At 35.6% G+C, this 22,379-nt stretch overlaps 1 protein-coding gene across 1 annotated transcript in view; it reads right to left on the bottom strand.

The window, feature by feature from the left end:
• Nucleotides 1-22,379, bottom strand: part of LOC145693642 (MFS-type transporter SLC18B1-like) — a 263,501-nt gene that overhangs the window by 7,660 nt on the left and 233,462 nt on the right. The window contains exons 8-10 of the mRNA XM_081769831.1: nucleotides 12,434-12,624; nucleotides 9,319-9,414; nucleotides 2,329-2,497 (exon numbers count right to left, since the gene is read on the bottom strand). Coding sequence (XP_081625957.1) covers nucleotides 2,329-2,497; nucleotides 9,319-9,414; nucleotides 12,434-12,624 — 456 coding nt within the window. The remainder of the gene's footprint in view (nucleotides 1-2,328; nucleotides 2,498-9,318; nucleotides 9,415-12,433; nucleotides 12,625-22,379) is intronic.

Raw genomic sequence — 22,379 nt, 5'->3', positions numbered from 1 at the left:
TTAACCAGGACTTTGTAGTGAGTGGAAGGAGGGGGGGGGGGGCGAGACATGAAATACCCGATCAATCTAAACTACTCTACTGGCGACATATATTGATTTGTTAGGACAATAAAATGAGGATATGTTAGTACGTATTTTAATAAACTATGAAGAAATCTCGAGTAAAAGAATATAAAAAGACATTGAAAAGGATTTTACAATATCTGTGTTCCTTTCTCTGTTGAATCAAATGTTAACAGAACTTTCTTTCCACATAACCTATTTGTTTTCATTACTCCCTCAACTACTGTCTGCTTCTAATGACAGATTAAAGGAGTAGTAGAAACCTCTTTCTAAATAACATGTTCGATATTGCAGAGAAACAACAACGAAAAATTATTAAAAATGTCCACACTCTTACAGAACGGCATTATGCTCTGAAAAGCTTGAAAATTTTCCTGACTAGTAGCAGAAATTCTGAGAATTTCGTAACTTTTCTACAAATTTCAAATTCTCTGAGTTTTCCAGGGTATCCCGCTCATTCGCCACCATGTATTGCAAGTAATACAAATCTCCTCATAAGAAAGAGTAACCAAAAGCTTGCTGTAATTTTTCATTTTTGACGCTGATTCTTCTTTTACTAGTTTCTTTTCGTTTCATCCTTCCTTAATTTTTTAATTTCTGGTTTCGAAGGGGGGAACCCCCCCCCTTGGCTACGTGTCTGTATACCACGTATATATGGAAATCATAGCCATATTACAGCGAAACATTTAATCTTAACGAAACCAATGCTTAAATAAGATAATTTATCTCATGTACACTTGTCACAAAAAAAACTCGACTGCCTTCCAGAGACTTAGTCCAAAAAAGTGAACCTACATCCTTACGTCCCTCGGATCTGTACTTACGGGAAATTTATTTTCCCTCCATTCTGAGGATATATGCGTACCCTCAAGACAGCAATAGATCTACACGTTCCCGCTATGTGATTATAAGATTAGTATATAGAATAAATCATAAAAGACTACAAAAAGAAATATTGTAAACATGCAGCCCCGTTACACTAGGAAAGAAAAAAAAACATCCCAATATTTAAATGTCGTTCCTGTCCGGAATGAGGACATCTTCTGGTGAACTACGAGACACACTGTTTTGTATAATATGTGGCTCCTCCTGCGTGAAAACATGTTTTAGTGTGTGTAGCTCTTCGAGTGCTTGTAACGTATGAGCAAGCCGTATCCACACCCATGGTGGTTATGGGTATTCGTCTGGTAAAAATATAGTTCCTAAATATCTCATATCATCCATACGAACTAGTAAACGTATGTTAATCCATTTTAACTACTTAATATATTGCTCAGTCTGGTGCAAAACGGATTTAATACTTCGTGAATTCATTATACTATTATTGTCCAGGTCGTGACTCTGCAGTTTTAGTAGTGGCGGAAGAGTACAAAACAATGACTTGATGTAATTATTCTGGCGGTATTCAGTGAATGGCAAGGAGGGATGTGTGTCCTGATGAGCATAATTTTTTAAAAATTTCATAAAATGTTTGAAGTAAATCGATTGTAGTTGATTTTCAAGTGATGGCACACGTTTTGATAATTCTGCTAAAGTGGTGTACACGTATTTTCAGTTGCAAATAGATTGTGAAATAGAAGCTCACTTCATGAAAGGACAAATAATGGTCATTACTGCGTAATAGCGTGAAGGAAAGTACCTACTCAAAAAACATAGTTTTCTTGAAAGATTATTCGTGAAATTTACTGTCTACCAGGTATTCTAAACAGGAAGTATTATTATGTGTGAAGTTTGGTGCGTGAATCATCATCGTGTGTGCAATAGGTTCCGCGTAGGAACTTCTGGGATAAATCAATTTGTGGAATTTTGTGTTATTTACTTATATTTTCGCTATTAAATATGTCTATTTAATATTTTTAATTTGCATGTTTTTATGTATTTAATGTAAGGTTTATGCTATAATGCGTGTACCTGATCGAAATATAAGAGTTGATACTTCGTACAGATACTCACATGATGATTCCTTGTGTGATGACGTCTTTGAAGAAACTGATCACTGAATGGTACGTGAGTTTGGTTCGAATCTCGAAACAATATTTCTCATTGGTGTGGTACAAAGTAACGTTCTTAGTTTGTGGTAGGTGGCTTCTGAGCCATATGAGACAACCACATACCGAACCGTATTACTATAGAATAACGCCCGAGCATGAGACGAAATAAACTTACAGGAAACTGTTAAATACTTGTAGCAAAGAACAGCCAAAGCAACATTTGGTATTTATGCCATAAGGAAGGCAGCAAGCTACAAGTGGTACTGATACTTACCGACAAAAATTGAGTTGACATGACCACTAAAGTTCCTAATCGAAAGCCAATCGCATCGAACAGAATGCCACCAATCGAAGGACCAACAAAAGCTCCCAACGCAAATGTCGAGGCCCATAATCCAGATATCAAACCATAGGTTGACAGATCATCTGGAAAACCTCCCTCACTGCAACGAAAAATGTTAGGTGAAGTATGCAATTGTTTAAATACTTAGTTTATCTTTTTTGATCGCACAAGTCTAGCAGCTATGACTATACTTGTACACTTTACTACAAATCAAATGAAACTCGCCGGCAACACTGATAGAAACAGTATATAATATAGGAGTGTATTATTTTAATGGTGTTTACTGGCATGTATTCTTGTAGTGTTAGTGGAGTAATTATTGTCAAACATTTCCTGTCTTTGCAGCAATAAGATTTGAACCATGGCATTCATAGTCCCCCAAATCCCCCAAAATCGAATCAGTGAGAACTCGTCCAGTTTCTGAACACAAACGGGTATCAACTGACTGAGGTGTTCCGTCGGATAAACGGCATATATGGATATTCATGTGTCCCCAAGAACTACAGTCGTGGATTGGACACGAATGTTTCGCACTGGTGCTGGTCAGGCACATGTTGTTCAATCTGTGTTGTTTGTGGGGACACATGCATCTCTATGTACGTCAATCTGAAGAAACACATAAGTCGATTGACATTCTTCTGCACTAAGAAAATGGATGACTGCTCACTGATCCGATTCCTGAAAATACGAGAAACAATTCGCAACAATTACTACACTAATCCCAGAAGTACACGTAACACTACATACCAGTAAACAGTACAATCTCATTACCAATTGAATCGGTGAGTAGAAAAAGAAGAACATTCCAAAAATAAAGGATAACATTCCACTATAACAATTTCTCTATAACCAAATACCCAATCGCATTCCGTTTTTGGAATTTTGGGAAATGAAAGGTCTTAACATACGCTACAAATCTCCCATACAGATATTTTTACGTAAGCAATGGTATTTCCGATAAGCAGTTTTACTTTTCGTTTTTCAAAAGTAACGCGTAGTTGAATATTCTCCTTTTTCTACTCACTGATTCAATTGCTCTTACCAATGATGCGAAACAGGTTGTGACTTGATCATGTTTTATAAAATATTCCAAAAGTTGAAAAACGCTCAATAAGAACATGCTGACAAACTGTTATTACAGACCTACATTTAGAAGTTTGTCAGACCGCTGTATTCATACTATAAAGTCTCACAAGAAGAGTAGCATATTTATTCACGGAAAAGAAATAAATATACCAATAAATTCAGAAAATAACATCCTTTAGCGAGAGCCGAAATAATCTGGTTGCTTCATCTAACACAGCGACTTGACTCATGAGTCGTTGCTCTCAAAGCATGTCACATTAAATATAAACATTCTTCAAACGAAGCGACGGTAGCAATTAGATTAGGGATATGATGTGCTATAACCAAAGTTGTAGCACAATGGGTTTCTCGTCATGGTGGAGATTACTGCTTGAAACAGGATTGTCTCTTCTTTGTGATGCACCACCTGTTTTTGAATACTTTCAATGATGCTCTGTGTTCTCGCCTTCTGTAGAAACGTTTCAGAACAATTTCTGGTAGGCTTATAATACGAAACTTGCAATCTTCTAAGCTGCAGGACATTGTGGTGTATTTGTAGAAGTGTTCATTAAAATGACTAGTTATTGTAATCAAAATAGGAAGAAGTGGAGTTTACTGATCAGTGGCTGAAAGAAAATAAGTGTCTTGCAATACAGGAATAATTTAATGTAGATGCTACGTTCTCGATTTGTGTTGTTGAAAATGTGAAGGAATTGAAAAATACATCTCTATAAATGAACTCTGGAATGTCATTAGCATTTAACAGAAAACTCTTTTCCCAAAGATCGGAGAATCGATAAATCTTACAAAGTAGAAGAAAACGATATTGTAACGATAATGCAATAAGTTTTTAACTTTTATTGATAAAGTAATACGTTTCCTAACTTGGGAAGGAAAGAACAAGATAAGGTTTTTACTGATTAATTTTGATTTGTAGTTCGAAATTAACTTTTGTTACTGATAGGTTGCTATGATATAAGATATAAACAAGGTAGATGAAGACACGTTCTGATGAAAATAGAGGATTCTACTTATAATGCTAAAACGTGAATTTCTTTAAATATGTGTGATTATATATTCACTTCTTTAAGTATTATCTCCAATTCTTCACATTAACGATAACTCAATATATCACAAATATAAAGGGTATTTCAAAACAACACCGACAACGTGTGGGAGGTGATTCCTGACACCAAGATAAGACAAAAAGTATAGACCAACTTGGATGCACAAATGCTTCCTTTCGGACTTATAGACTGCCGAAAACATGACAAAATGGAATTTCAAGGTACATAAGTCCAAAACTATGGGGCCTACCGTAGTCGGGTCAAGACTTCATTCAGAAACTATTGTGTGCCCTATCCAAATATCCATGTTTCAGAATCCTAAGGTACTTCCGCAACAATTTTTATAGAGATAGTTGGTCAGTAGTTCAAATTATATGCTCGTAGCCCAATTAGGATTCTGGAACATGGGTTTTTGGATAGGACACATACTAGTTCCTAAATGAAGTCTTGACCCGATTACGGTTGCTCCCATAGTTTTGGAGGAGTGGACCTTTAAAGTTAATTGTTTCATGTTTTCGGCAGTCTACTCCGAAACTCCAACGGAAGCATTTGTGCACTCAGTTGTCTATACTTTGTCTTATCTTGGGGCCAGGAATCACCTTAGTCTAGGCAAATTAGACAAAAAAAAAAAACTAAACTCGGAAAAAAAAATCATAAGCTGAAATTTTGTACATATCTTTGGGAAGGTGTATGTAACATGCTAAAGTCCTGAATTATCCGGTGACGAGTTTGGACGCCATATTGGAAAATGGCCGCCAAACTGTTGTTTAGAGATAACAATTGGTTATCAGTTTGATAACTATAACTCATGTAGTATTTACACTATTTTTTTTACTTCATTCAAATAACAAAGAACTACGCTTACAGACCACGTATACACTTACCAGTTCATTCCCATGTGGGAAATAACTGAGGGATTTCTTTATAAAAATCACCAAAAAATAGCCCCTAAATAATAGTTTTTAAAGGTAATATCTGGTTCTCACATGAATAGCTGTAACTCACGTTGTATATGTACTATGAATGTTACTTTTAGTTCATTCGAATAACAAAGGACTACGCTTACAGACACTTACCAGTCTACTACACACATAGGGGAAGTAACGGATGTATTTTTTTTTAAATCCTCAAACTTTCTATTCTTCAGATTACTTTTTCTTTATCAGTTGACAATCTCGTCCTCTGAGAGCGGCAATTAAACTTACATTAAATACACCATAATACACACAAGATAACATCAGAACTTCATTGAAATTTGAATAACAAATAAAACTTCTTTAAGTACTACTCCTTGGCTACGCATAGAGCGAATAAGGACGTTCTCTACAGATAAGACATACATTACTCCTTATTGAGATAAACAAAATGACATAGTTGAATTTAAATTCTCATGTGCAGTTTTCGAGAAATGCAAGATATGGGGTTCAAAAATCTGTCATTCTTTGACAAACTGATGCCTTTGATCATTTTCTTTTTTTTAACTGTGCCTAGGTTTCCGTGACGTTACTTTCGTTAAAATGTGTATCCTAAGGCCGCGCCTCCATTGCTTCCGAATGCGATTGCGAATGTGAACTGCGAATTCATGTGCCTCTACTAGATCCGAAGTTTTGCGAATGCGAATCAAGTTGCAATGTCTCTTTCAAAGCTTGAATGTGAAATATTTTTGCTTCAAAATCCGTACCTTAAAGTCTTGAGAGAAGACGAATGTGGATAAATTACAAATTTTTATTAATCATTATCATTCGTAAAAGGATTATTTGTGGATTAAAAAGCAAATATAAATTGAATAAAATGTTGCGGTTCTTGTATTAATTAAATCTGCATATATTAAAGACAAATATATATATATATATATATATATATATATATATATATATATTTGTCTTTAATATATGCAGATTTAATTAATACAAGAACCGCAACATTTTATTCAATTTATATTTATATGCTCATAATTTGTTCACGACGTGTCGTCTGTGGTAATCTGGATGAGCTTGGTTCCACAATCGAACTTTATCAAAAAACACAATTTATTAAAGCTTTAACATCAATTTCCATTTTTATCTCCGCACTTCGCAACGTCGTCTGCTTTCACGCAAAACAAACTTTCTTCTCTCACGTAGCGGTCAATTTCTCTGCAGACGACTCTCCATTCGCATGAATTCAGACGAACAATCCCAGCATGTTGGGATCGTTCGCATTCGCATCTTTTTGTCGGTTTTCGCAAGTCGCAGGTCGGAACAAATCGAGGTACTCCAATTTATTTACACGTGCTGGGAAATTCGCATTCGCATTACTAATCGCTTTCCGGTCCGATTGAGGCGCGGCGAGAGGTTCAAAATTTATGCGAAAAATCAAGTTATTCAGGATTCTCTCAACGTAGAAAGGTGGTTCTTTACTTAAAATAATAGAATCCGCTTTTTAGAATTAAAGTTTTAAGCGCGACATCTTAAAGATGTTCGTCCGGTAAATTCTCTTAGACCGGGATTTATGTGAATGACAGATGTCCTAAGTTGAGGCTTTTGTCATGCTACATTGGTTAAAATACGATTTTAGAGGAGGGGTTTCCAAGTTTATGCGAAAAATTGACATCACAATCCTCTCAACTTATAGGAAGGTGAAGCTTGGTACGTAAATTCTTTATTTAGAAGAACACGACACGTGTCCCATAGTTTTTAAATCCCGTTTTAAATGGGACATCTTCGATGAATGTAAAATTAATGTGATGATGTTTGTCCAGGAGCATCTTTTAGTTACGCCAATTTTGGTTATTTTTAGGATATGCTTGAATCCTGGCCTAAACTTAGGTTTCAGTACATTTTTGGTAAGGGAGAAGGAGGCATGAGAGAGGGCTTGTAAAATTAATCGAAATCGATGGATATTAGTGCCAAATTCAAATTGTTGGGATTGCTGAGATTATTGGTAACACTCCCAATGCTGTTAAAATCAGTTCAGCTCCATCGATAGAAAGAGGATGCAATGAAATAAAAAAATAGCAAATGTTTGATATTAATATCCAATCCATGAGATGAATAATGAAACTGCTGATTCGGTTTAAATACAAATTCATCCTCAAAGCGTACCCTAAAAGGAGAAAGGAGTTCAAAAGCCTTACATAAGCATTTTCCACGTACAAAGGTCGGGCATTTCAACTGGCGTGTATATATCAAGTTATTTCAATTTTTAGCTCCTAGGCTGGGAGTTCACTAAAGTGTGTAACGGTATTAGAGCAGTCACTTTATTATTGTCTGATGAGGTCCAAATGTTAAGCAATGACAGGGAGAAATTTTAAGCGCCAAGGCATTTTGAATGACCCGAGAAGGTACGATGGACGCACGAGAGGCATATCTGCAAAGAATTGGACTCCGTCATCGTTGTTCTTGCTTCCTTCTTACCACTGTCTCTCAATTATCAGTTTTCTTACGCTATTCTACGTGTTTATTATTTCTACTTGTATAGGTTAGTAAGAATTGAAGAGGTCAACAGTAACGTCAAACACTGCAGGGTTTGAAATTACCTTATTCTGACGAGAAGTGGGGCCATGTAATTTGCAAATCTCTTAAAGGACTATAATGGTGAAACGATATACTCCCAAGATTTAGATCATATTTGAAAAAATAATGATCATGTTATTTATTATACCATCCGGGAACTAAAAACTTTTCTGTAAGTACAAAGCAACAAACTTCCTATGAGTTTGTACTAGAATTAGGTTTTCAAAACTCAACCAACTCAAAGTAATTCATATATAAGAGTGGAGGAGTTTCAGGAGAAAGATGTCACTAGTGGTTGTTTAGGTCGTAGTACAGATTATATTTGTCATTCGTGTAGTAAGTTGGAGATGGTTTGATGTTATTGTTTCTGGAGATTTTGATAGTTGCAGCGGTTTTGTCTGTGGAAGTGAGAGTTGTTTGTCGTTGTTTGTAGTGACAGAAGTGGTGATGCTGGCTATTGTGGATAGAAATACTGTTTATTGTTGATAGTGATGCTGATACTGGCTATTATTGATAGTGATGCAGATATTGGGTATTGTTGATAGTGATGCTGATATTGGGTATTGTTGATAGTGATACTGATATTGGCTATTGTTGATAGTGGTGATTGTGATACTAGCTATTGTTAATAGTGGTGATTGTGATACTAGCTATTGTTAATAGTGGTGATTGTGATACTAGCTATTGTTAATAGTGGTGATTGTGATACTAGCTATTGTTAATAGTGGTGATTGTGATACTAGCTATTGTTAATAGTGGTGATTGTGATACTAGCTATTGTTAATAGTGGTGATTGTGATACTAGCTATTGTTAATAGTGGTGATTGTGATACTAGCTATTGTTAATAGTGGTGATTGTGATACTAGCTATTGTTAATAGTGGTGATTGTGATACTAGCTATTGTTAATAGTGGTGATTGTGATACTAGCTATTGTTAATAGTGGTGATTGTGATACTAGCTATTGTTAATAGTGGTGATTGTGATACTAGCTATTGTTAATAGTGGTGATTGTGATACTAGCTATTGTTAATAGTGGTGATTGTGATACTAGCTATTGTTAATAGTGGTGATTGTGATACTAGGTATTGTTAATAGTGGTGATGGTGGTGCTGGCTATTGTTGATAACAGTGGTGATGATTGTGATTATGGCAATTATTTATGTGGTTGCTAGTGATGATTGATTGTGATTGTTATTATTATTATTATTATTATTATTTAGATGATATACGTGAACTCAAGATTCAGAAACTAACTCTATTCTAAAAGTAGTTATCATTAATAGTAAAACTTACACAGCTGATCTCATTGCATCGATGAAGGTGGACACAAGGATGAACGCCAGGCCTGTTCCATGAATGATCAGTCCAACAATGCACAGCCAGAGTTTCCTGACGAAGAACAAGATAACATATTACATGTTGAATAAGTACTTAACTATGTTGTTAGGTTTATCGCTAAGTTATTCATAATATCATTTCCAAACTTCTTTTACCTACTGTAACTTTCCGATTTACATAACTATAATTTCGCCTACCAATATGTAAATTCTTACGTACGTACGTGGTGTATATACGCGTAACTATCACATTTGAACATCTAATTAGCATAATACTTTATTAATAATATTTAAGGATGATTGCATATCCTATTTCTACCAAGAAATAATCTTCAGAAATTAAAAAAAAAAATCTTCACCGAGACGAGAAAAGTTTGGTAAAAAGACGCAAACCAAAGTGCAATGGCCTAAACAGAGCAAGAAATTGCCAACTTAAGACTTACTATCAAGAGCTGAAAATGACAATTTTACGAAGATATTTGAGATACTAGACAAGAAACAGAAGTTGTTCTTGAAGGATAGAAACCTGTAATGAAAGGCGACAGTGAGCCTGGAATTAAACTATTGTTGAAACTACATATCTCCATCCAAGATAAATCAGAATAATAGGTGATAAATTCCTTTCTCAACCAAGATTTTTGCACATTTTGAAAGGTTAGTGTCTGTTAGGCCTGGATGGTGCATGAAGCTCGGAAAACTATGCTAGATTTTTGCACAAAAGTACCAGATGTAGTATTTAAAATTATTATTAATAATTATACTTCATAGTTGTACTCGTGCTCTTGGAAAAATATTGTGAAAATTATATTTTGACATTTTTTGCTACCATCCCACGCTATTAATTTTGAAACCGTTTCTTTTAGTCATTTTGAAACAATCACAAAGACATTTCTGGCAGCGGTGAATGAAGCTTGAAGACCTGCCTGTGAGAGCATCACCAACCGCCGAGGAAATTTGTTTGGTTTAGTGTTATTGGAAAAGCGACAAATTCACATTTAATTAGAATATACAATAAAATGAGTAATTGCATATAAAGTATTTCATACATGTAGCCTAGCTTTATGTATCAATAATTTACAAAAATATGGGGTATAAGCAAACGAACCGCGTGTACCATTGTTTACATGATTCGTTTACATTTTCGCCACTAGAAGGGAGTCATGCATGGAGCAGGTACTACCTTCGCCTCCCATTCAAGTGGCGAAGGAAATACTACCTATCAAATTTAAATATTATAGTATACATGTATTTTTAAGACCAAAGCAGAAAGAGAAGAAGTTGTATATGGTGAATCTAGAAGATAATAGTTTACTGTGAAGCCTTTGAAATTAAGTGATATTTTATTGATAGTAAGGTATTGAAGAGAAAACGCTCGGTAGTTAGATCTGAAAGTACGGCTCTCAGAAGAAACAGTTAGTTTGCAGATATAAAGAGAAGGATTTGACCCATTTTAAAAGCGAAGGTACACAGAGTGCGTTTTCCTTTTCCAAGCTACCGAGGAATTCAAGTCAAGAAAAGGATAGCAGGATATTCAGAGTAATGTGCGATTCACTGCGAAGGCAAAATAATTTTTGGCATGAGTAGATAAACCATTTTTTGTTCATATTGAATTGCAACTATTTTAAGTTTTTCGCTTCCTTGCTTGATAAGTTTATCTGACAAAATTTGCTTCGGGGTGTCTCTTGTGTACATACTAAACTATTTTTAGTCATAATAATAAGTGTATTTTATTAAATGATGACAAACAAAAGAACACGTAACATAAACAGATTATGTTCTGCTTTCAAGTCGCTCGTCGTTCATGAAACAACTGGGGGTATCGGTACCAGGAACGTACGCAGAGGGTGGGTCCTGTGGGTCCGGCCCCCCCCGAAATTTCGACTTTTGCGTAAATTTATTCTAATTTTAGGGTCAATTTTAGGAATTTTAATATAAACTACCCTCATATTCAATTTGGACCTCTCCCGAAATAAATTTCTGCGTACGCTACTGAACGGTACCATCATGAACACCCTGAAACCGCCAGTGATGAGAAAGAAATGAATATGGGAATATCGTATGTTGCTTTGTCTCGAATCCGAAGACAACCTTTTTAGGATTTCCACTTTTTAAGGTAAATTTTAGACACTCAAACAGCTACTGCTTCCTTACTATTTATCGCAGGATCATGGTTCATACCTTTTTTTTTTTTTTCACGAGAGAGCATACTTCCTAACGGTACCGCTCGCTTTTCCGTATTATACACCAGAAACGGGAAAATCGAAGAAAACCGGGAGATTGTCTAGTTTCTTTCTAAGAAAATCACACTTGTAATTCTGAAACTGTTCACAATCAAGTAGTTCTGCAAATTCCCAAGTAAACAATCCACGAAATTTAGTTTCCATCACAACTACAAGTGTATCCAAAATTTCGTAGGAAAGCACTTTAAAACTGTGCTTTTCGTTACCGCTAAACTGCAACGAACTACCGTAATATCTTCACTATTAATGCACTGTCTGTTCTGAATCCAGACAACGGACGTTTGCAAGACTTCTTTGCAGTAGAATGTGGCATCACAAGTTCATTTTCTTGTGCAAAATAAGAAACAGATTTTCCATAGACATAAATATTTTACTGAAGAAACACAACAAGAAAACAAAATTCATAGGAATTTCGACATAATTGTAGACCACTGGTAGCATTTCTCAGAAGCTCGACATAAAGACGTTGTTCTATGAATGATTATGGCAGTGGTGCCCACCCCCCCTTATGTCAATGACGCACCCCCCCAATTGTCTATCCGTAGGTGTTCTTCCATGAAAAAAATCTTCTTTTCGATTAATTTTACCCCCCCTCATCAAACATATTTATATAGATTTTAACCCCCCCCCAAATATTTCAATGACGCAGTTTGCGTCATAGCCCCCCCTTGTGGGCACCCCTGATTATGGATAACCCAACATAGAAAATTTGAAAAGGGTAAGAAATGAGAGAATTTCGGTATAACCAGATCCTTGTACTCCAAACTATTATTACAACAAACACTGTATTTCTGAAATCAACATACGTTAATTTTAAAAGTGTCCACTTACGTATCAAATGGGTAGAACGGAGCTGGTCCAACCAATGTGAATCCAATAAGGACGCATACGTTGCCAATAATAGCTGCCTTCTTAGGAGCGAGGAACTTGTCGCAGAGCCTTCCTACAAACGGGGACATCACGGCGTAAGTTCCACCGCTAATGATGAAAATTGAACCCATTTGCACAGGCGATAAGTCGAACTACGAAACAAAACGAAAATTATTTTAACCGTACATATTATATATATATATATATATATATATATATATATATATATATAATATAGTATACAGTTTTATGTACTTAATTTTATATCTTTTACTTAATATTATGTACTTATTACTTAAAAAACCAGCCATTGAACCTCTGTATTTTAAGTAATTAACAGTAGCTAAATTTCACATTACAAACAATAATTAACAAAATATGTAACTTTTATGCTGACGAGAGTAATCTAATCATCTATTTTTCCACTTTTCAAGGGACGAAATTGAGCTTAGAATATTCTTAGTATTCAGTCTTCTCCTAAATTCTGTAAGCAACTTCAAATAAATAAATCCACGTGTTAGTTTTGTTTCACAGTGTGGAACTATGATCGACTTCCAAATTATGCGAATTCAATATTCAAATTTCTACATCTATAACTTCTGATTGCAATAGAGAAAAAAGATTAAAGATAGAACCTGTTCCTCGGACGATGAATTTATATCAAAAATATTCTTTACCTCTTACTGCTTTTGCTAATTGGTATACGAAGAAGAATCAGAAACTAAGATTACAAGGCTGATATTTCTGGAGTTTCGTCTATTATAGAGGAATGAGGCGTCTGCAATAATTTTAATACATGGAGTTGGCAACTGTGCAGAGTTTCAGCCACCTGCCACCTACAGTGATAGTTGTATGTAAACACTCGTTTGAAAAACTGGACTCGCGAAGAAATCCACTGTTATTCGATTTGTATGGGCGAAACATGTAACTGCGGCTGAAATTCATCAGCAGCTTGTAGACGTTTACGGAGAGGCTGTAATGTCTCGTCGGCATGTCGCAGAATGGTGTCGAAAGTTTGCGGTTAGAAGAGAAAACGTCAGTGACGAGGAGCGCAATGGCCGACCCAGCACGGCATCAACAGATTTGAACACAGCTCGCGTGGAGGAGCTAATTCAGAAGAACAGGAGAATCACGTTACGACATCTGATGCCAGAAATGGGAATGTCGTTCGGAAGCACCTAGGAGACCGTCGCTAGAGTTTGGAACACTTCGTGACAACGTGGACGAACACGCAAGGACAGGATTTTTACCAGGACGGAACCTCTAAACTCAACCCACGATGCAACAAGTCCTCAACCAATGTGGAGACTATGTCGAGAAATAACCCACTGTATGTACTATCTCTTGGCTGTATCGGTTGCATGAAATAGTAGATACACGTTTCACTGCAGACTTTGTAACCTTACTTTCTGACCATTCCTCGTATATCATTTCTGGTTGCCACTGGCGTATTTACGATTTTGTTTCGGAGGGGGGCTTCGCTAACTTTCGGGGGGTTTTGCCTGAAAATTCTGCAAGATATTTCATATACTTTACTATAGTAAGTAAGATTTGGAGGGGCCTTAAGCCCGGAAGTCCCCCCTAAATACGCCACTGCTTGTTGCCATAAAGGAAGGAAACCAGAGATAAAACATTCTTTGTACTGAATCCATATAAAAAACTGCTTGTCGCTAACTATTTCTGTTTTATCCATTATGCAATCAATGCTGTAACGGAACAATCGTAGATTTTAACCACTATCGGCTTCAACAAGCAGATGCAAGTCGATAAAATGTCATTCTTAGAACGTTGAATCTGCCAAAAATCAGCTCTTGGAAAGCCTTTAATGTTTTCGATCTATGAAAATTATGAAACCGAAAGAATTTGTAATTTCCAACCACTTCCGGTTTCGGCAGGGCATTGTGGGTGGTTCTCTTAAAACGCTGAATCAATTGTTGAGAACTGCTTGACGCAGTCTATTACCATCTTTGCCAAGGGATTAACGTTGAAACCGGAAATGGTTGCTTTCTACAACCTGCAGTTCGCATAGAGGTGTAAAATTATTTTTTGTTTATAAAAAGTAGGAAAAGTTTTTTTTCTTTTTTTTTTTTTTTTTAAATCTGTTCTAATATTTTATACTTGGTACTAGCTGAATCTGCGCTCTCTATACAGCGCATCGTTCACATACGAGCATAAATCTCCTTGTCATTCCTCAACATTTGTAGATGTCCCATTTAGAACCCTACAGACACAAATGAAAGACATCTTAATTTTTAAAAAAGAAAAAATCGGCAATTAACATCATAAAGGGGAGATTTTTTCGATTATTTTTTTCAATATCTCGCACCGTTCGCAAGATTTGAGCCTAGTTCTGGTTGGAGTTTCTAATTCATGTATAATCAGTGTTTTCTTTCTTCTTGCATACAGTATGTAATAAGCAAATACATTACACACACACTTAATTATAATGGCAGTGATATATGGTGGTCATTCGGCCAAACACTCCAAACAATAGAGATTCATCTTAGACTGTAGCAATGGTTATCCTTCGTTTTTCATCATCATTGTTTGGACATGAAACTACACCCGCATGGAATTATGTAGTGTTAATATATAACTCGTAGGATATGATGTTTTACTTTTTTAAACACTTACAGTGTGCTCCTAAAAATGTAGTAAAGAAATAACGGCCATGTTTCCTGAATATTCAATTAGAACTGGACAATCTACACAAAATTCGGAATTGACCAGTGAAAACTATACGTTTCTAGCACTTGTGGTTTTCGAGATCTCATTGTCGAAATGATTGGACACACACATATACTTTTCTTTGAAGACAAACATAAACCAGTCATTTTAATATATAGATATTCGAGAAAACAACTAACATTCGCAACGAATGCACTGGACAAATCATAAGCGAACAGATTGTGGCGTGATTTGATTTCACAAAACACTGGTTTTATCTGCACTGCACTTTTCAGTTGCTGTCTAGCGCTTTGTGGTACTGAAAATAACGTTTCTCAGCACAAATATACTTTTTTTTCACAAATTTTGTAAAATAACACTGATTCATCTCTAGAAAACACGTGCGGTTCAAATTACCCGTATTTTACAAAGTTAGCAGCTTTGCCTTTCAGCTAAAGTCCAACCTTTGCCATAGTGAGAGAGGAACAGTAACTTACACAACAGCAGCAAGAAACAAGGACTGAATTCCCTTAAGAGGACCCCTTCACGGCGAAACTAAAATACCGCTAATTTTACAGTAATTATGTGATATCTTCAAATAAATAAAAGATAATCGAAGTGCGGAACAAGAGCGCGCTAGACAATATTATTTTGCATGAGATACTATTATCACGACTTACTTATCTGCTTTCGATTTCCAGCCATTTAGAAAATTGGCATTTATTTTCGCGTTTCTAAATGGCTGCAAACGGAAAGCTACTAGGTAACTGGTGATAACGGTTTCTCATGCAAAATAATATTGCCTAGGGTGCTCTTGTTCCACATTTCGGTTATCTTTTATCTATTTGAAGATATCACATAATTACTGTAAAATTAGCGGTATTTTAGTTTCGCAGTGATTAGGCCTCTTAAAAGAGAAATCATTTCTCGTCGCAGCATCTGTTACGTTTAAGTTTCTCCAGGAATTTGTGGGACTCCGTTAATTTGTGGGAATAATACAGTGATTCGGCCCCTGAGGCGGTCAGTTAGAAACCTTAAATTCTTTTCACTTAATTATAATAGTTTCGCTTTATCAGTTAGCAATGTGACGTTTATTCCCTTTGCAAGGAAAAATTTAAAGCAGCAGCAGTTAGAAAAGGCAAATATGCATTTAATTTAAGAAATAGCATTTATCAAAGAACTTTTCAAATGAAATAACGACAAAATCTGGTATTTGTGGCATTTTGCCATAACTTTCGGTCTTTAGTTACCATCCATCTGATCCCTTAGCCTCGGTGGAGAGTCAAAATGGGGAGTTAAGTCAAAAAAACGAGTCACCTTGAGACCTTCCATTTCGAAAGCGGGAGCCGTAATCATTTAAAGCCGTTTATGAACTAAAAAGTATGCAGTAAAGCAGAAATAGTAATAATCCTCATATTGAACCACATTCCGTAACGGTTTACGTCAACGCAATGCAAAATCTGCCTTTTAGCTTGTGATAATAACTTTGGCAGTTATAATTGATTTTTGCACTTTGACGTTGCATTATGCGAAGGCTGGTACAGAATAAGCTCCATTACCCTTTTGAGAATTTCTTATATATAGTTGCGACCAAATTCGACTCAATATTCCTTTTCCTGGAAACAATATCGGAGTTTTAAATCGAAACACTAGTGATATTTTATTTTTGTTATTGTGCTACAACGTTAAATCACTGAGAAATGCATGCCGCGATCCAGGACTTGAGAAACACTCGTTTCATATTTTATTTTTTTTTTTAAATCATGTTTAAGCATAGCATCAACATGGAGCAAAGAAAACAACATTGAATACGGTGCTACCTATTAAAAGAATCATTAAAGACATTTTTATTTATAATAGATTATATTGTAAGAGTTTCGCTGACTAGTTGAAACTGCTTCCGAATGGTGAAAACTTCATACTTTCTCTTTCTCTCTTCCACAATGGATATTTGTCTGGATTTTGCTGGCTTAGGTCAGTTCGTATCTTATTCTGGTGAGGTAGATGGGTCCGTTGCTTGGTAGGCCAGTATCTAGCAAAGGTTTGTTGATAACACACTTTGCTTCTCTCTAATTGCAGTTTGAAGTGGTTTCAAAGTTTACTCTCAATAACAAAACGAGTTATAGTAGATGTACTTTGTTCTATTCCTTCTGAAGTAATGCACTTCAAATACTACACAGAACAACTTGACTATCTTAATAAGAATTGCTTGTTGCTTTTGTTGACAATTGCTCCGAACATAAATACATGGAAATCAGCAAGTGTGTCACAGTCAGCTTAAATATTAAAATTAATTATAATTCACTACAGATAAGAAGTAATTCTTCATTATATATAGAATAGGGTATCTTAAGCATACTAACACAATTAATACTGAGCTACTTAGGATTTGTAGTGTTAATTAGAGATCACAAAACTAAACTAATCAATAAGGGAAAGAATGATAAAACTATATTTAATTTATGATGACTGGCTTTAAATCATTGCATTATATCTGAAGAAGAATTATACATGTTTAGTTCTTTTATATAAAAGTTTTATGCAACCATGCTAGAATTAATCATCTTGAAACTTGAATTCTGAAAATTGGAAAGGATATTACTCTAATCAGACGTAATGGTGTACGTAAGTGATAAGGCCGATGATAGTGATCAGGCTTGAATTAGCGCATAGCCTCATTAGCTTGGAGCCAAGGGCGCCCATCAGGAAGGCAAGGTGGGGCGTTCGTCCCCCCCCCCCCTTCTTAGAGGAAATTGTGCTTCAGAAGATCGAAAACCCAATAGATATTTTAGAATAGTTACCGCAAAATTTGAGACTACATGTGAAATGTCGCTTATACTTGCCCCCCCTTGGAAACCACAACATGGGCGCCCTTGCTTGGAGCCCAGGCCACACATTTCTTTCTTTCTCCTGTGTAGGCATTATTGTATTACATATTATAACACACTTAAGTTTTAGTGATCTGGCCTATAAACGTGCATTCAACAATGAAATTTTCTGTAGTCGCGACTAAGTGCAGAATTCATTGTGAGAACAATTTGGTCATTGTAATTTATAACACAAGAACTTTATTTTCCTGAAGTTAAAAGAAGCTCTCTATGTGGTAACGTTAAGATTTACAACTTTTATAGTGTTAGTGATCTTTTGTAACTTGGAGTTTGTTTATTGTTTTCCGTGGTGCTCTTGCCAAAAGCTGATAGCAGTTTAACGTATTTAAAAAAGTTATCTTTTGTTCTCTTGCCTTGAAAGAAAGAAATATAACCGAAGAGGAAGACCGCATAATAATAATCTTGATAGTTTTTATATATTCATTTTTATTTTTAATTTCTAGTTTTACGTTCCGCTCATGTCCTTTAAGCTAAAGGACACAAATTATTAGGGGAAGGTCGGGTAGTATCGGACACTTAAGGAACATGTGATGTAACAACTTTATGATAATCAGAAATTCAATAAAACCTCATATGTGCAATCCTCATACATATCTTTATAACACTATATAAACCATATTTCATTTTTACTACAAAATTTAGAGAAACTGAAAAAAATGTAAAAGTCTAATTTTTCAAGATATAAAAAACTGGCGGGTTATATCGGACAGATCTGTTATTACCTTCTTAGATTCCTTACATGTCTTCTTACGTGACTTACAAATTGCAGATTGTTATGTTGTATTGCAAATATCACATTTATAATAAAATGCATCTCTCTCAAGACTTTCACAGTTTTCACGTGCCCAACCTTTGCACGAATTAAACTGTATCCAGTTCTCATCAAAGTTTTTCCCACAAATTATGCAATCAGTCTTTGTTACACCGTCGAATTTCAGAGACTTCCTTGCTGATCCAACTGCTTGGCCTAGCATCAAATACGGCTTCCTTCGGGAGCATCTTTCGTAAGTTCTTTGTCCATTCTTACTCTTGGGAACACAAATAATGGAGGGATAAATTGATCACCTGACGCGTTTATGCACAGAAGAATTGTTACGTTTTTGCCTCTTTCTCCAGATGTTATTTCCGTAGGCCTACCTGCTTTTTCCCATTTATAGACACAACTTTTAACTGATTTTCATGAACTACTAACACACCAGTTTCATCAGCATTAAAAATTCTCGATGGTTTAAAAGAATATTTATTCATAAGTTCAGAGAGTGTCAAAAAAAAGTATACCAACGTGCTCCTTGTTGAATCCTACAGCCCGCTGCAAACTTGTGGGTTCCGCGCACCTCAAACTTAAATCGTGGTGTCTCTTCATGAAAGAATAATAAAAATCTTTCCCGGCTAGAACTATAAGATTTCGCATTGAAACTTCGAATATTGCTGGCGGATATTGCCCACCAACACCCTGTCCGATACCACCCGACCAACGTGCATGATAATAAAGAGTCCTGAAATAATTTGTCTTGCAATGTAGGCAATGATATAATGCTAATTAGGATACAAAACTACAACAAAAATGTACAACTACTTAAATTCATATTTCACACACCTTTGTTTCTGTAATTAGCCGACAAAATTAAGTACGTGCAACCACAAACAGCACAAAAACTACAAATCGTCGCACCACATATACACCTTTCAACGTACTATCTCAGAATGTTGGCGTCACGCTTCCCTCACAAAGAACTACTAACACGTGGCTAAAAAGTGTTGCCATCCTGTTCCGAAAATAGTGAACTATACACTGTCCGATACTATACGCTGTCCGATACTATCCGACTTTCCCCTAATGGAAATTAACAATTGTGCAAGAACTATACTGAAAAAAATCCGTTGTGTGGGCAGCAGTATACCGTATTGTACAAATATACTGTATCTGTATGTTTACTACAGTAATCAGTACGGAGCATATGTTATCCATATGCTACATATATACGCCCTTAGATGGCCGTTGCAGGATGTCTTACATCTAACAGTCTTCCGGATATTACATACGTCAACTATATGTTTCATACTTTCATCTGTATGCGAGATCGTGACCGCCTATATACAGTTTTTTCGTTCATGCAGAAAACATATTTATTTGGAACACTTATACGGAAAATACGTATAAAATATACTTTTTCAGTTATACGTTTGCAGTACGTTAAGTAGAAAAACTACAGGATTTACACGTGCAACCTACGTTTTTACGTACACCACACACGATCTTTTCTCAAAATAGTGGAACGAGGTTGTAAATGGGGAGAAACTGAGGTCGGAGGAAACTGAGTAAGCCTTGGGGACCTTCTGGACACGACGTTGTTAATCACAAACTTGTGTGGCTGGGGCTCGAACTAGGAACACCTCACACCAACAATCAGCACTACCACCGAGCCACAGTGTTCCCTTGGAAGTTTTGATGTTTTAATGCAAAAAAGTACTCCGAATAGATGTCATTGCTCCTTTATGCAATTTTAGTGAAGGTACCCTTATTATTATTTTGATGGCCCACTACTATGACGAGGTTAAGTGACACAAATGCTGGAAGGAAGAAAATAGAAAGAAACGGGAGAACTCCAGGAAAACCTTCATATAAGTTGTTCCACCAAACAGTACATTTGGCGCGACACAAGATCAAATCAGGGACGTCACGAAACATAGGTGATTGCTCTACTACGGAACCATATCTGCCCCATTCTCTACCTGTTGCTTCCATTCAGAGGCTGCTGGACAAGAAACTTCAATGAAAATCTATTTTATTTTCGGATCTACCAAACTGGTTTCTTATATCATTTTAAATCTTATTTCATCTCTTCTACTTTATTTTCTTTGTGTCTGTGTTTCATTCAGGATAGAATAACCTGGGGGAGGGGGGGCGCGGTGGCTCAGTGGTACAGCGTTCACCTCCGGTGCTTGGAGTCCCTGGTTCGATCCCAGCTCGCACCGTGTGCACTTGGTGGTGGACAAACAACGTGCTCGTGGGTTTTCTCGGGGTTCTCCCGTTTCCCCCACTTTCTTCATTCCACCATTTCATTCATTTCTCATTAACACTGTTTCCTTTGGCCTAACCGCCATAACCGTGGGACGTAAAACTAAAATTCATTTCATTTCATACAGAAATGAAATGAAACTAGAATAACCTGGACAGAAACTTCACGAATCTTACTCTAATGTGTAACAGATTTATATGTATTCTATACTGATAATTCAATAAATTAAAAAGGTCTAGAAATTCATATAAAGAACTAATAAAAATATCATATGTAAAACAAACGAAAAGTCATTAATCCTACTTTTCACGTTCTATTAATTTTGAATACATGTACGTACATATATGACCGTACATAGCATATATCCATTACTAATAGTTTACGGAATATTCTTTCATTCAAAAGAAAGAAAATGAAAGAAAAAGAAAGAAAAGGAAACAAGAAAAGGAAACAAGAAAAAGGAAGAAAAATAAAGGAAAATAAAAAGAAAAGGAAATTAAAAGGAAATAGAAAGAAAGAAAACGAAAGAACAATACACAAGAGCAGGGAAAACGAACTGAAAGAAAAAAGGAAGAATAAAAGAAAGGAAGAGAAAAAGAAAGGAAGAGAAAAAGAAAGGAAAGAATGAAAGTAAATAAGTACGTATTTCCTCATCGTGGAAAAAGTTGTCTTTCGTAGATATTAAAAAAGAAAATTTTTACTGTAACTACATACTCCATATACAACATAATTAATCACCTATCTCATGATTTGCTATTTTATACCTTAAATTAACTGTTAGTAAGTTTTTTCACGAATTTTTGATCTAAATAATAGTAAATTTTTTGTAACTCCAAATAATTCTATGGCCAAAGATCTGCACGGCATAATGTGTCATACGCTTACTAAGATCGTATTTGTCTACCACCACGCTAAGATTGCTCAACATCGAAGGAGATTCATCGATCTCATAAGATATATAATATTCTAGTATTTAAGAAGAAAAATCAAACGAACAAAAAAAGTTTCAAATCAGAAAAAATAAATTTGAAAAAGTGTGAAAAATAACACATGTTAGACAGTACTAGGTAACTATGCGCCTTCAAACTACAAATGCAGTATTAGTACCGTTTAAACCACTTCCCTCTTACACATGTTATTTTTATTCTGCTTTTTTTAGGTTTTCTTTAATTTTTTTCTTTTTGCTTCTTTACTTTTTTTCATAACCTGATATTTACTATTTTATTGTTTGCTTGTGTTCGTTTAGAATCATTTTCCCCATGTTTCATGGGGAAAATGATTCTAAACGAACACAAGCAAACAATAAGATGGTAAATATCAGGTTATTTAATT

Source organism: Thermobia domestica, chromosome 8 (genome assembly GCF_964235325.1).
Source record: "Thermobia domestica chromosome 8, izTheDome1.hap1.1, whole genome shotgun sequence".
Lineage (NCBI taxonomy): Eukaryota > Metazoa > Arthropoda > Insecta > Zygentoma > Lepismatidae > Thermobia > Thermobia domestica.
Note: the sequence above shows the minus strand (reverse complement) of the source record. Positions and strands in the feature narration are given on the sequence as shown.